The sequence below is a fragment of the Cyanistes caeruleus genome, chromosome 26, assembly GCF_971803275.1.
Source record: "Cyanistes caeruleus chromosome 26, bCyaCae1.hap1.1, whole genome shotgun sequence".
Classification (NCBI taxonomy): Eukaryota; Metazoa; Chordata; class Aves; order Passeriformes; family Paridae; genus Cyanistes; species Cyanistes caeruleus.
In genome coordinates this window covers 4,960,720-4,974,432 of record NC_141726.1, presented here as the reverse complement: position 1 = coordinate 4,974,432, position 13,713 = coordinate 4,960,720, and the positions used below count along the sequence as shown (strand labels likewise).

The 13,713-nt window shown below is 41.9% G+C and overlaps 1 protein-coding gene across 3 annotated transcripts; it reads left to right on the top strand.

Moving 5' to 3' along the window:
- The first annotated feature begins 2,207 nt into the window (after positions 1-2,207).
- SRSF10 (serine and arginine rich splicing factor 10) lies at positions 2,208-13,542 on the top strand. 3 transcript variants are annotated; one of them, XM_023941189.2, is made up of 7 exons: positions 2,208-3,205; positions 5,210-5,314; positions 6,976-7,079; positions 8,487-8,649; positions 8,931-8,984; positions 9,160-9,261; positions 12,310-13,542. In XM_023941189.2, exons 1-7 carry the CDS (start codon positions 2,874-2,876, stop codon positions 12,326-12,328), a joined length of 879 nt encoding a protein of 292 aa, XP_023796957.2. In that variant the 5' UTR covers positions 2,208-2,873; the 3' UTR covers positions 12,329-13,542. The 3 variants fall into 3 exon arrangements, with proteins under 3 accessions (XP_023796957.2, XP_023796953.2, XP_023796954.1); XM_023941185.2 differs by lacking the exon at positions 12,310-13,542 and having other exon boundaries at positions 9,160-11,353; XM_023941186.2 differs by lacking the exon at positions 12,310-13,542 and having other exon boundaries at positions 2,920-3,205; positions 8,934-8,984; positions 9,160-11,353.
- Positions 13,543-13,713: the final 171 nt, after the last annotated feature.

The window sequence follows — 13,713 nt, the reverse complement described above, 5'->3', positions numbered from 1 at the left end:
TGGTGTGATCTCTGTTTTGGATCAGGAATTAATGATGAATTCTGCTCTGCTGTCACACTTTCCCCTGTTACAGGACTGTGTTTTCCCCTCTGTCCTCAGAATGACAGAAATTTGCCTCCCAGACAACCCAACCTGGACATAAATCACATTGTTCCAGTTCACCACAATAATCCTTGGGAGCAGCCAAAAGCTACAGAAATGCTTCTTGGTTCCTTACACACAGACTGAACACACTCAGCTTTAGTTCCTGCATCTAATAAAGTTTAGTCTTTAACCAAACCCCCGTTCTCTATGACCTGGCCAACAGAGAACAATCAGGCATTTGTTGAGCTGATCTGTACCACATGTCCCAGGAATAGAAACAGCAATATTTTAAAAGCTGTGAAGCACTCAGCAGTCATTAACAATAGGGATGGCTGCTCTTAAACTGAATTACACAAAAGTACAGTTAAGAGGCACTACAAGAGCAAAGAGAATTAAACATTCTTCCAATTTGCAATGAACTCCCAGTATCTTGTCATGGCCCAAGTTTGTGAGGCTCAAGTAAACCAGACTTTGTTCAGACCCTGTTTCTTTATTAAGTATAAAACACACAGGAGCTGTGCCTTGAATAATTCCTCTGCTGATTAGATCCCATTATTATATCACCAGCTCCATTTCATAATCTAAATCACTGCAGATTTGTTAGAATTGGTTTTGGGTGCAAGACCTCCATGAACAAAGTTGCTGGACTGATAATGCCATTTAAAATCCTCATGGGGAGGTTTTATCCCAGTGAAGAATGCTGAGCTAACATCTCTCCATGCTAGAAGAGCAGTTTGTGAGGGGGGAGGTTGTGTTTTACTTAATAACACAATGTGATACAAGCAATTTGGGAAGTGTATTCTTATTCTGGGATAAGGCTGTTCTCAGGGGGAGTTTCACTGGCATAAAGGATCATTGTGTTCATTTTGCTTCCCAGGCAGCTCTAATGCCAAGCACACTCCTGCAGCCAGAATTAAATTCCATGTGAGTTACACAGAAATAAGATCAACAGCACAGAAACTGGGGTTGGTAAAACTCAGGGAGGAAGGAGGAGGCTGCTTTAAAGCACTGGTGCTGCAAAAAGCCACCCAAGAACTCAGCACCTCAGGTCTGCAATGATCAGAGGCTGTACCTGCAAACTGGAGGATGGAACATGCAAGACATTTCAGGTGCATTTCTAAACCAAGGCAGAAATCATTACTCATTTAAAACCTGTTACAAAATTATTGTTGTGGATACTACACACTAAAAGCATGCTAACCTTATTTAGAACTTAAACTCATGCTAAGCTATTCTATGAATATATTAAATGCAAAAAGCATGGTCAGAGATTCCCATCCCTCCTCTCTTAAGTCCTGCACACAGACCTTGGACACACAACCACATAAATTCCTTTTTTTTGGAAGTGTATATGGCTGCACATCTCCTGTGTTAGTGACTGAACTTCATCTGCCATTCAAACTTGAATCATCTGTCATTCAAAACCTGTAAAAATGAGGCGCTTCTTAGTATGAGATTGCCAAGATACAAACAGCAATATCCTCCCACCAGTTTTCATTCATGAATATTAAAAATAAAGATGAAAATACACTGGTGGCAGACATCAGGGCTGCAGCAGCTCGAAGTCTTGCTATCCCTGCAGGAGTTTGCTGAAAATCCCTCGCATGAAAATGCAGACACTTTTCATCAAACCCTTCACCAAAGTCTGTGACTGTTGGGTCACAGATGTGCGTTTTATCCACCTTTATGTGAGTCACACATGAGCTGGTAATGTAAGAAATAATCTCTCCACCCACCAACTGTATTGTTTTCATCACACAAACAGCTTCAATGGAAAGGGCTGGTCCTGTGCAAACAGTGTGATGAAAACTCCTGGGGCCCAACAGGGCTGTGGGTAACGGTGTTCTCCACAAAAATTGGATTAATTGCTCCATGTGCAACAATACTTTCACACTCCAGAGAGACTTTGGTCATCTATTTCAGAGTTGCGCAGTTGGGGGCCTTGTGGGATTCAACAAATCGAGCACATCAACGATCAAAATTTATTACTATTTACACATTTTAGCAAACAAAAGGAATTAGTGTTCCTTGGCTACAAGTTACGTAGTTCTGAATTAGTATTCCATTCTATCTTCTGTTGGTAAATTATTCTGTTGTTTCTCATGCTAATTAGTCCCTTTTTCAGTCTTTCTCTCCTTTTGGGTCAGTGGTGTGTGGGTTGGTGGTCACCGCCTGCCCCTGCAGATGTAAAATTACATTTTACCCAGCCGGAGATCATTTCAGCACAGTTGCTGAGTTGGGTTTATTAGTTTCTTCCTTATCTTGGGAGTTCTTGCCAGATGGCCCATAAATTCTGCATTCTTTTGTGTCCTCTATCAGCGGGTATCCTTTTTTCTCAAGCTTTGTTAACCACCCCATAGGTCTGAGATCATTGAACCATGTCCAGCCCTGAACCTTAACAACGCAGTTCTACCAATTTATTATTCTAACACAGGGACATCACTTAGGGCTTGTTGGTTGCTGTTTTATGGGCTACATTGATTAAGCTTGAAAGCAGAAAAACGTCAAACATCAGCGAACATCTTTTCTTAACGGAACTTTTACACACTCCACGTTTTGCAAGAGCAAGACCACAGGACATCGATGACTTGAGCTTCAGGAAGGGCAATATAGCCCGAGGTCGCGTCAGTTGGCTGTGCAGTAGGGAGCCATGGCGCTCTAAGGCGGGTGCACAAGGCCCGGGCGCGCCGTCCCCTCACGGCGGGCGCGCAGCCGCCATTTTGCCCCGCGCGCGCTCCCCCTTCCCTCTCTTTCGGCGGGAAAAGAGAAGGGGGGGGAGAGAAGCGCGCATGCGCGGCTCGCGCCGGAGGGCCCGCGAGCTCCCGCGCGGGGCGGGCACGCATGCGCGCTCCCAGAACGGGGCAGGATTTTGGCGCCGCGTTTGGCTCTCGCCGGAAGCCCCCCGGGAAGTCTCGCGAGAGGCGGCGCGCGGGCGGGAGGTGCAGCTCCCCCAGGGTCGCCTCAGCCGCTGCCGCCGCGCCCGGGCCGCGCTCGCTCCTTCCCTCCCTCCTTCCTTCCCTCCTTTCCTTCCTTCCGTCTTTCCCAGCGCCGCCGACATGTCCCGCTACCTGCGGCCGCCCAACACCTCCCTCTTCGTGCGGAACGTGGCCGACGACACCCGGTGAGTGGGGGCGGAGCGGGGGCTCGCGCAGGCTTTGGCGGGCTCGCTAGGCCGCGGGCGCGGGGGTCCCTCCGCAGCCGGGGAAGGGAAGGGGGCGAATCCGGCCCGCTCCTTTCCTCCGCTTTGCCTTCTCCCTCTCTCCCTTTTCCCTTCTCCGTGCCCTGCCTTCCATTTTCCTCGCGATGCTCCCCGTTCCCCGCCTCTCCACGCGGATCCGTTTCCAAACAGCGTCCAGAAAGAACAAAGCTGGGCCGCAACAAAGTGGAGCTCCCCGCAGCCGCCTTTGAGTGTGGCCAGCGGGAGATCCAGGTGGGATGTGCTACCGGGGCGATGCTGGACAGCCGCTGGTGTTTGGGATGCTCCTCTGCAAATGCAGTATTGCTGCTAGATGGGAGAAAATAGAGCATTTGTGCCTAAAATTCCTGGCGTAGCCGGTCCCGTTAGTGTGGGAGCTGCTGCCGGTTCAGGTGCAATGTTCCTGCGGTAATAGTTGTGTGCAGGGGCCTCTCAGGACGGCTTAAAGTCGAGGGAAGCAATGCTTGATCTCCGTTATAATCGTGTTGTACCGAGAGCCTGTAAGGACTAAACGTGTGCGGTCACCGAACTTCTCATAGGGAATTGAAACAACAAAACCAGAGCATTGCACAGATTCTGATTTATTGCCTATTTTTTCCAGTTAGTGAACTGCTGGCTTTCCTCATTTAACTTTGGCAGTTTAGTGACAAAAAACACTTTTGGTGTTTGTTATCAGATGTGGAACATTTACAGATCATTGTTGCCACAGTCTGCGTTTGTCAGAGCACTCCTGTGTTAGTTTTTTTTCGTGTAGAATTTGTACGGAGGTCCTATAAGGTCTGGTCCGATAAAATATGAGTTTTCCACCTCTGCCTGGGCGACTTGGACCAAAGCTGTTCAGCAGACAGCAGTACTGTGGGCACAGTGGAATGGAATGAATTGAGAACGTTGTGATAAATAACTTCAAATTAAACTTTCACTTTTTTTTCATTAATTAATTCATTTTTCCAATAGTTTATTTTGCTTTAAGAACAGCTGAGGATGATTACTTTAAAATTCTTTATAGTAATGTGGATCCTGTTGGATTCACCTTAAGCACGGAGCTCTTGGAGGTGGTTTCATTGTGAGATCCCCATGCTGGTGGTAGTTCCCTTCTACCAGCACTGACTGTGTGGAGATTTTGTTTCCAAGCTGATGCAAGAGAAATATGAAAATACTGAAAAGCAGTAGTAACTCTCACATACCACCTAAATATGGTATTACATCAATCTTCTCATGCAGGTTTTTGTTCTCAAACGTTACAAATTAAATGTGAGGAGCCAGTATGAATAAGAAACCTCTATTGAGGAGAGGCTGTTGTTCCAGGGCTAGTTGAAGCTGAACAGTTTTGTCTCAGCTCTCTAAAGCCAAGTCTTTTGGAAAAACTATCCTGAGGGCATGAGTGGCTGCTCTCTGAGATCTGTTCTATTTGATGTGGTTTTAAGTATTGATTATTCTATGGAAATGAGTTTGGGTGACTGGTTTGTTTCTCATAATGTTTATTTGGATCTCATAATTGATGTTTGTGTGTTGCAAAATCACTGTCGAGTTACATGAGGTACTTGAATGATAATAACAATAATTTAACAGTCCTTTCTTTCACTTTCTGCCAACCTTGGCTGCATTGAATGAGCTGATGTGCATCACTTCTCAGTTTACATTTTTATTTTAGGGTTATGCTATGGTTTCAAACTGCCAGGGTGTATCTTGAGTGTTTCAGAAAAGCTCCAGCTTTTCTGCTTTCCTGCTGCCAGCAGGGAACTGCCCAAACACTTTTTTTCCCCAAAAAATGTTCAACTACTTTCATCCTCCACCAAACGCTTCCAAAAACCAGGGGTGGTCATATTAATTGCAGATCCGATTTTTTGCTTTATATTATTTTATTTTGGTGGGTGTTCTGTAGCTCCTTAACCAGTGACAAAGCCATATCAGGTGTTTGTGGTGTTCCAGGTCCGAAGATTTGCGCCGGGAGTTTGGTCGTTATGGGCCTATAGTTGATGTTTACGTTCCACTTGACTTCTACACTCGTCGTCCCAGAGGATTTGCCTATGTTCAATATCCTTTCTTCAGATGGCTCATTAGTGAGGGGTGTTGAAGTTTGAAATTCAAGTTTGTGTAAGAGGTAACCAATCTAAATGAAAAAGCAGTTTACTTTTGTGTTGTATCTAATAAGTGTCTTACTTATGTCGTGGTGTTTCGTTATTTTTGAAGATTAACTTCTCTCAATTGTTCTTTGCCTTTTTTGCAAAACTTAAGTCCAGTAATATAAAAGCTTGCTTATGTCACTGAAATTAATACTATTTGATTTAAATGAAAATTTATCACTGACTCAAAATTGTCTAGCACGTTTTTATTATCACTGGTGTGTAAGTAAAATTGTGCTTAGCAAAATGTGGCTGCTATTCATTGTTAATTTAACAAATTGAAACTGGAATCACTTGATCAAAATCAGATTGTGTAAAAAAATGAGGTGAACTTCTTTCTTTAATATTGTCCCCTAATTTGCTGTCCTCTGTTGTTGCCTCAGAATGTAAAGCTGTACAGTAATGGCGACCCCAAAGAGAAAGCATGAAAGAACCTTTAGAGTAGAGTTCAACAATTAAGGCAAGTAGACAAGCCAAAGACCTCTTAAGGATCAGGCTTGAAGAGAAGGGAGAGTTTGGGAAAAGAAAAAGTAAAGAAAAGCTGGAAGAAGGACAAGCCATAATGGGAGACAAAGCTTCGCTTTATCTACAAAAGGGGGAAAAGGTTGTTTTTCAAAGTTAAAGATAAAGCCATCTGTCATTTTTGGCCAAGCATCTCATGACAAGTCCTTCTGACAAGCACTTAAAGAGTTAAAGGTCAAGATGAAGTTGAATGGTGGCCAAGATTAAAGGAGTCATACCTGATGTATCCTACAGAATTACAGTTTTTCTTCTGTCTGTCATGTAAGCAGTAATTTGATGAATTATTCTGGTTTAGTCCATTGACAAAACCTGTAATATTTCTCTTGTGAGTGCTGCTGTAACTGTGGTCTGAATGAAATGGAAGTTTCTCTCCTGCAGAGATGATGCTGCTGAGAAATGAGTGGCCTGGAGGGGAAAGGCAGCTCATTGTTTGGGGTCCCACAAGCTGGAATTAGGGGTGTAAATTCCAGCATTAAAATCAATGTCTGTCACTGTGCCTTGGCCCCGAGTGCCAGTGCAGGGCTCGCAGTGTCTGCTCTTCTCTCACACTGCAGAGGCTCTGCACACAGGGCTGTGACATGACATCAGTTAAACCTAAAATCAGTTGTTAAAAAAAGAAAGGAAAGCTTTTTTCCAATTCCAAAGTTAATATTTACTGTTGGTATGTCCAACATAAGTGAAGAACTAGGGCTTAATTTTAATAAACTCAAGTAGAAAGAACTAAATGACCATTAACAAGTGTGTTTTGAAAGGATACCTTTGTTTTCTTTGCATAAGTACAAGTGGGAGAAGAAAAAAATTAAGATTATCACATAGCAAGTGCTTGTTGATAGATAAATTCATGGTCATACTGCAACATTTTAATTTTATTACAGGAGTTTTCAGATAGCTGGTGGTTAATTTTAAAAAATTCACTAATACGTAGAGTAGCATAACACAAAAACTTAACAGCTGTAAAATGAGAAAATAACTTGAAAATTTAATTTTTTTTATTTTAAATACCAAATCTGTTAAACTGCTCAAATTCCCAAGTACCTTAACACTGCCCACATTTGAAGATGTCCGTGATGCAGAAGATGCTCTCCATAATTTGGATCGAAAGTGGATTTGTGGTCGGCAAATAGAAATCCAGTTTGCACAGGGGGACCGCAAGAGTAAGTGCCTTGATTTTATCACAGCCTGAATTTAGCCTGAATTTCAGCACCAAACACTGCACGTGGTGCTAATTGTTGTGATGTGTTCTTATTTTATATAAATAGCCTGTGGATGTTCTGCCTTTTATCCAGTAACTGTTAATGACTTGTTTTAATTATAAATGGATAACTAAGTACAGCAGTCACCACAATCATTCTTTGGAGCTTTCTGTGAAGCTCTGTGTGATTTTTCAGGATTGAGGTAATGTCTTCATTTTCATTTGGCTTCAGGATAAAAGTCAGTTTCAAGTTACCTGAGTTCAAGGTGAAGGAGAATTCAATATTATCTGAGCAGATAAATGTAAAAAGAATTTAGGTCTTTTAAATCTGTTGTTTGTGTGTGTGGTCTTAATTTGCAGAGAGATACAGATTTGTAAAACCTGGCACAAACCAGGACTGTAATACTCATGTGATGCCTGGGAATAAAAGGGCCTTAAAGGTCTTTAGTTACACCTCTCAGAAAAACAACCTGACTGTCCAGTTCTCCCTCAAGTCCTCACAATTAAATTTAATGGAGTTAATGGAAATTCTACACTCCAAAGGACAAGTTTCTGCCCTGTGTATAAACACTGGGGTTTCTAGCTAGTTTCTGAACAAAATTAACTAAATCCACCTTAGTGTGGTGCAAGCAGCACTAAAAACATAAAATTTGAAGCCATTTACTGCACAGGGTGTTTGTTAGAGCGAGTTTAAAATACTTAGAGCATGGTCTTTGGGTTTGAGTTTGCTACAAAGGAAGGATAGCTGTGCTGCTTAGAGGAAATACAGTGGAAGACTAATAGGTTCATTCATTCTTAATTTCTTTAATAACTAAGCTGCAGAGTGAAAGTGAAGTGTTTTACTGGGGGGTTCCCTCTGGAATCAGACTTCTCTTTGTGTGGCATCCATCAAAGCCTCTTTATAAGCTGGGCCTTTAATCATTAAAGCCAGCTGTGGATCAGGTGTGATGATGGTGCTGTGCAGTCAGGAAAAAGTGTTTAATTAGCTTTCACTCATTGGGTAAATTCAGCAGTGTCAGAATGTGTCAGTCATGGGTCTGACCTGCCCTACCAGTTTCCAGCTGGCCTGAAATCACCTTGGCCAGCTCTGTGTTCTGGTTATATGGAGCATTAGTCCTTTCTGACTGGTTTTGAGGGGTTTTTTGTTTGTTTTGCTTTCTAGATTTACAGTGCCCCCAAGGCTCCATTAATTTGTGTCCAGTGGCTAAAGCAGCACAAAACAAGTGGCACAGAGCAGCCTCTCACCTGTTCCTTCATAAACATCAAATCACAAATGAGCCTTTCTGCTCAGCACCAAATACATGGCTTAGACCTTGAGGGGAAAAAAGTAGGGCATCTTCTTCACCTGCAAATACTGCTATTTTTACAGCACCAAACCAAATGAAAGCCAAGGAAGGGAGAAACCTGTACAGTTCTTCTCGTTACGATGACTATGACAGATACAGGCGGTCTCGGAGTCGCAGTTACGAGCGCAGACGGTCGAGGAGTCGCTCCTTTGATTACAGCTATAGAAGATCCTATAGTCCCAGAAAGTAAGTGTAGTGTGTGGGGCTGGCCTCAGCTGCACAGCACAGACACACACACCACGCTGACTGTTTGTTACAGTTTTGAGTAATTCTTATCGTGGGAGTAACCACTGGGAGTTGCATACCTTGCATGCTGCATCTGCTCAGGAATAATGAATGAACCGATTCTGTGCTGCATAGGAGAATAACTAAAAGCAAATGAACAGCTTGAAAATATAATGTATTAAGTATTTGTATGTTTACATAGGTATTTGTCACCGTTTACTTTTTCTGATGTACCTTTTTAGCAGTAGACCTACTGGAAGACCTCGTCGTAGCAGAAGCCATTCGGACAATGATAGGTAAAAACTTTTTACACCCTTTAAATTGCAAACTAGATCACTGTATTCCTTTAACTATAGGTTTAAAAAAAAAAAAAGTTTCTCCTGCAAAAACGGTAAACAATTTTTAATGTACTAGATGTCTAAGAATAGTGTTTTTACATTCAAATCTCCTCTCTCCCCTTTATTCTGATAGGTTCAAACACCGCAATCGATCTTTTTCAAGATCTAAGTCCAATTCAAGATCACGATCCAAGTCACAGCCCAAGAAAGAAATGAAGGCTAAATCACGGTCTAGGTCTGCATCTCACACCAAATCTAGAGGCACCTCTAAAACAGATACTAAAACACACTATAAGTCCAGCTCAAGATATGAGAAGGAGTCGAGAAAAAAAGAACCAGCTAGATCCAAATCACAGTCAAGATCACATTCTAGGTCTAGGTCAAAATCCAGATCGAGGTCTTGGACTAGTCCCAAGTCCAGTGGCCACTAACAGTGTATCCATGTTGGTTTAGGCATGTAAGATTCATTTACACACAGTTCAGTTTACTTAAATTATCAGGAATATGATGTTGCAACAGTGCTAAAACTATTTTCTTTGTCAGTTTTCCCTGTAGCCGACAATGGTTGAAATTAGAACAGTGTTGAGAAGCCACAGAGAGAGAGAGAGAGAGAGAGAGAGATTGTCCACTTGGTTAAATGTCATGGGCAGCTAATGATTTGGTTGTGGTGTCTCTATGTATATTTTTGTAAAGATTTGCATTTTTAATGCTTAGATATTTGGTGATGACTTGGTTGATCGTAACTTGCAACATTGTCCTTTTACAAATGTCACACCCGTAGAAAAATTGGTACCAGTTTGTGCTGGGCAGTTAAACCAGCTGTTTAACTGGTTCTTCAACTCTAAACTTTGTGAGAAAAAGGAAAACTGGACAGCTGTAGTGCAACACTGGCTGCTAGGAAATCAGACTGGCAGTTTGTTTCCGTGGCTCCAGGGCAGGTTTCAGTGTTCTCTGTGCCCACCAGCACCAGCAGGTTGGCAGATGTGGAGGGAGATTTGGGAGATTTCTCTTTACCCTGCTTTCTGGAGAGATGGTACTAACCTTGCATGTACAACATGGGCAGAGAGTTGGCCTTGGAGCTCACTCAGAGCCTGTGCAGTGTCGTGACCTGTCAGGATAGAGGCTTCACTGCCTCTGCCCTGGCTGCTGGTGCTGAATGTGAGGGAAAAACCCACCTTGAAATGGAAAATCTCGATTCAGATTTCAGCAAACGACAGAGCAACTAAATATTAGGTTGTGTGTACATTTTATGCAGTTTTTTGTATCTATTCTCAATTTTAGTGAGCAGTTAACCATAAAGTTGCTTAGTTTTCCTGCTGTTAGATACAAGTAGATTGTTTGGAGTTGTGTGTGTACAGTATATAAGAACTAAACTTTTATGCCAATGACTCCTGTGGTTAGTTGGTGTATTCATAGGTATCAAACTGTAGCCATCTCCCTGGGTTACCAGGCTTGCTTTTTTACACAGCAAAAAAGCAGTTGCTCAAGCAAGTCTGAATCACTCCTTCCTCAGAATGGATAGTGGTTTGGTTACAAGATTTCATTTTCCTTCAGAACAAAAGTTTGAAGTTGGATATGAACAAGAGCTGCATCTCTAGTTATGTAGTTTATCACGAATACAGTATATTTAGAAAATTGGACGTGAAAAATAACAAACCCAGTGTGTAATCTTCCCAGTATTTCTCTAGAAGGCAAGATCCTTTGTTATGGAAATGGCTTTTGGCATTGGTTTTTTTTTTTTAATCTTTACCTTCAAAAGCCACCATCAAACACTTAAGTGTTCCTCACTGTCTGATGTCTGTAGCATAGAAAGACATTGATTTTCAAAAGTTCCTTTTTAGAGAAATGTTATAGGGTTTGGGTTTAGTGTTTCAGCAGGGTCTTTAAAGAAGCACAGATGGCTTTGGGATCCTGTCAGTGGAACGTGCTTAGGGGTTGATCCTAGAACCTTTGTACATTTGATAGTATTTCTAACTTTTTCTTTTACTGTTTGCAGTTAATGTTCATGTTCTGCTATGCAATCATTTATATGCACGTTCCTTTAATTTTGTAGACTTTTCCTGGATGTATAGTTTAAAAAACAGCAAAAAGTCTATTTAAAACTGTAGCAGTAGCGTGCAGCTCTAGCAGAGGAAAGTTGTGGGATTAAACTTTGTATTTCCTTTCTTATAGAGGCTTCTAAAAAGGTATTTTTATATGTTCTTTTTAACAAATATTGTGTACTACCTTTAAAACATCGATGTTTTGATCAAAATAACTAAAGACCCAGCTTATTTTCTGCTTGCTGTAAATTTAGCAAACATGCTGTAATAAAAAAATGAAGGAAATACTGATCCACTGGAATTATTGTAGCTTTAGAATTTGACTCCAGAGCATGGTTAGGAGTAGAGCTATGCATCCCTTATGGAGTAAAATCCTTACTATGGTATTTCAGTAAAGGCAGGAATTTTTCATTTAGTGTCTGAATAAATGTCACTTAACATTTTTTGAAGGGGTACAAGACAAACTGAGAACTCTTAAGCATAAGTTGTACTCTAATATATTGAATTTTCTTTGCCATTATCTTTCATTATTGCTGGATGGACTTGCCCCATAGGTTATAATTCAGATATTATCAGCCAGGTTATGAAACTACGTAAAAGCAATGACTGAAGGTTCATACAGAATTAAATTTATAGTATCACCATATCAATTTATGATTGCCATGTGAAAACTGGTGCCAGCAGTGGTTCTGTGGGAGGTGGCAAACAGGGACGGAGCTGCCTGCTGGCACTGCTGTGTGCCCAGCTGAAGGTTCTGCCCTGAAAGACAAAAATCCTCTGTAAAGTGCTGATTTGCTTTGATAAATCTACTGTCACCCTTTATAAGTTGAGCTGTGATTATTTCTGCTTCTAACAGCAGAAACCCCCACTCTTTTTAGCTTTATAATTTATAAATATAAATATAGTCTTCATGACTAAACTCCTGCTTGGAAGGGGTCCTGGTGACTGAGTGGTGGGGAGAGCGTGGCCGTGTCTGTCAGGGACCTGCAGGGATTGCTGTGGTTGATGGTGATGCTGCTCCAGCTGGAATTGGAGCTGGAAGGGTGGGAGGAGGGAGGAGAAATCTCCATGTCCAGGCAGAGTAACAGTAACTGTTCCTTAACTGTTGTGTCAGCATGTCCTTATATTGTGTGCCTCAGCATTTATGTATAGCACAGTTTAATTTTTGTTTTGAAAAGCCAGATCATTGCAAGTATAATGTAGTGTCTGCCAGTTCTGATGGTTCTTTCTTTCTCTCCCAGAGGTAGGACTAAACTTTGACTTGACTTGTGTATATGAACAAGCCAGAAAAGCCGAACACAAACCCACGATGTTTCAAGAGTGCATGAATAAAGATGTTGTCCTAGTTCTTGCTCCCATGGAAAAATTGTGAAGAAGCTGTTCTGTGGGCCTTTCAGTTGGGGACGAGTTAGCAGGATGTGGCCAAAAGGGCAGGGAATGTTTATGCATTCATGCAAGTCAAGCCACAGCCCATCTAGATAACATCTCCCTTCCTTGATGCAGGTATCCCAGTCCTGCCCTAAAAAAAATAAAAAAGCAGGAGCCTGTTTTGTGCAAGCTTCCTGCAGGTTATGCACAGCTGGAATGCAAGAACTTTGCAGGCTACAAAAGATCATGTCTAGGCATCTTTCTTTTGGAGTCTCAAGAATGGTGGGAATTAACGTTTTTCTGTGGTAAAACTAGATTTTGTCATTCCTGCGAAATTTGTAGAATTGAAGTAGTGTGTAAAAAAAAAAAATAACTCTGCTGAAAGTAATGGCTGTGCTCCAAAATATCTGCAGCGAATCGATTGGTGTCAGCAGTCATAGAAGGCTCTATTGGAACTTCTTTTTCACCTAAAGTCCATGCACCCAACTGGTAATTAAAAATCTTCAATTTAGTGGTTAAGTAGCTGGGTGTTTAATTAGGGACTCTGATAGACTGGTCTCTGAAAGCTCAATGTTATCCTTTCTATGTCTTATCAAGATGTTTAATGTACAGTTATCATGGTTTTACTCAAAGTGGAATCTTTTGGTTTTAATGTTGTTTTGAGCTCTCTGCTTGGACAGAGCTTTTTTTTCCTGCCTGCTGACTTTGGGGTGACAGCTGGGGGTGTGCTCAGAGAGGGGCAGTGCAGCCACGCACAGCACTGCTGCTCGGGCCTTGGCAGGGATGGTGCAGATGAACATTTTGAAGTACAAAGGGATAAAATTGACACATTTTTAGGACATAATCACCCATTAAGAATTGCTGGTTTTCTCCATTTATCTTGTAACTTGCTTAAAAAAAGTCTGTAGTCCATTGCTATAATATATGTCTAAAGATGCTCTTGCTGCTGAGACTATTGTAGGAAGGGAAGACTCTGTACCCTGTAGTGTGTTTGATCGGAGATGCTGATGTTTTATTCATCCACATCCTTTCTTCTTGAGTTTTGTGTTCCATCTGTGCAAATAACCCTGTGAATTGGGAATAAAATGTACAAGTTTTGACTATAACTTGAGAGCACCTTCTGACTTAATTAATCCAGCCATAGTCTGTGGGAGACGGAGCCCCAAGCGCTGCTTCCCAGCCTCGCCAGCTTTTGGTTTTGTCAGGAACATTAATTAGTGTTAATTCTCAAGCCCTGTGTTCCCAAACCACTAGAAAAGGCATGAAGGAGAAGGCTG

Excerpts from the sequence above, each read along its gene's own strand:
- SRSF10 (XM_023941185.2), top strand. The coding sequence starts at position 2,874 with ATGCGCGGCTCGCGCCGGAGGGCCCGCGAGCTCCCGCGCGGGGCGGGC. Across the intron at positions 3,206-5,209 it reads AACGTGGCCGACGACACCCG|GTCCGAAGATTTGCGCCGGG; the intron begins GTGAGTGGGGGC and ends GTGGTGTTCCAG. Across the intron at positions 8,985-9,159 it reads AGCCATTCGGACAATGATAG|GTTCAAACACCGCAATCGAT; the intron begins GTAAAAACTTTT and ends TTATTCTGATAG.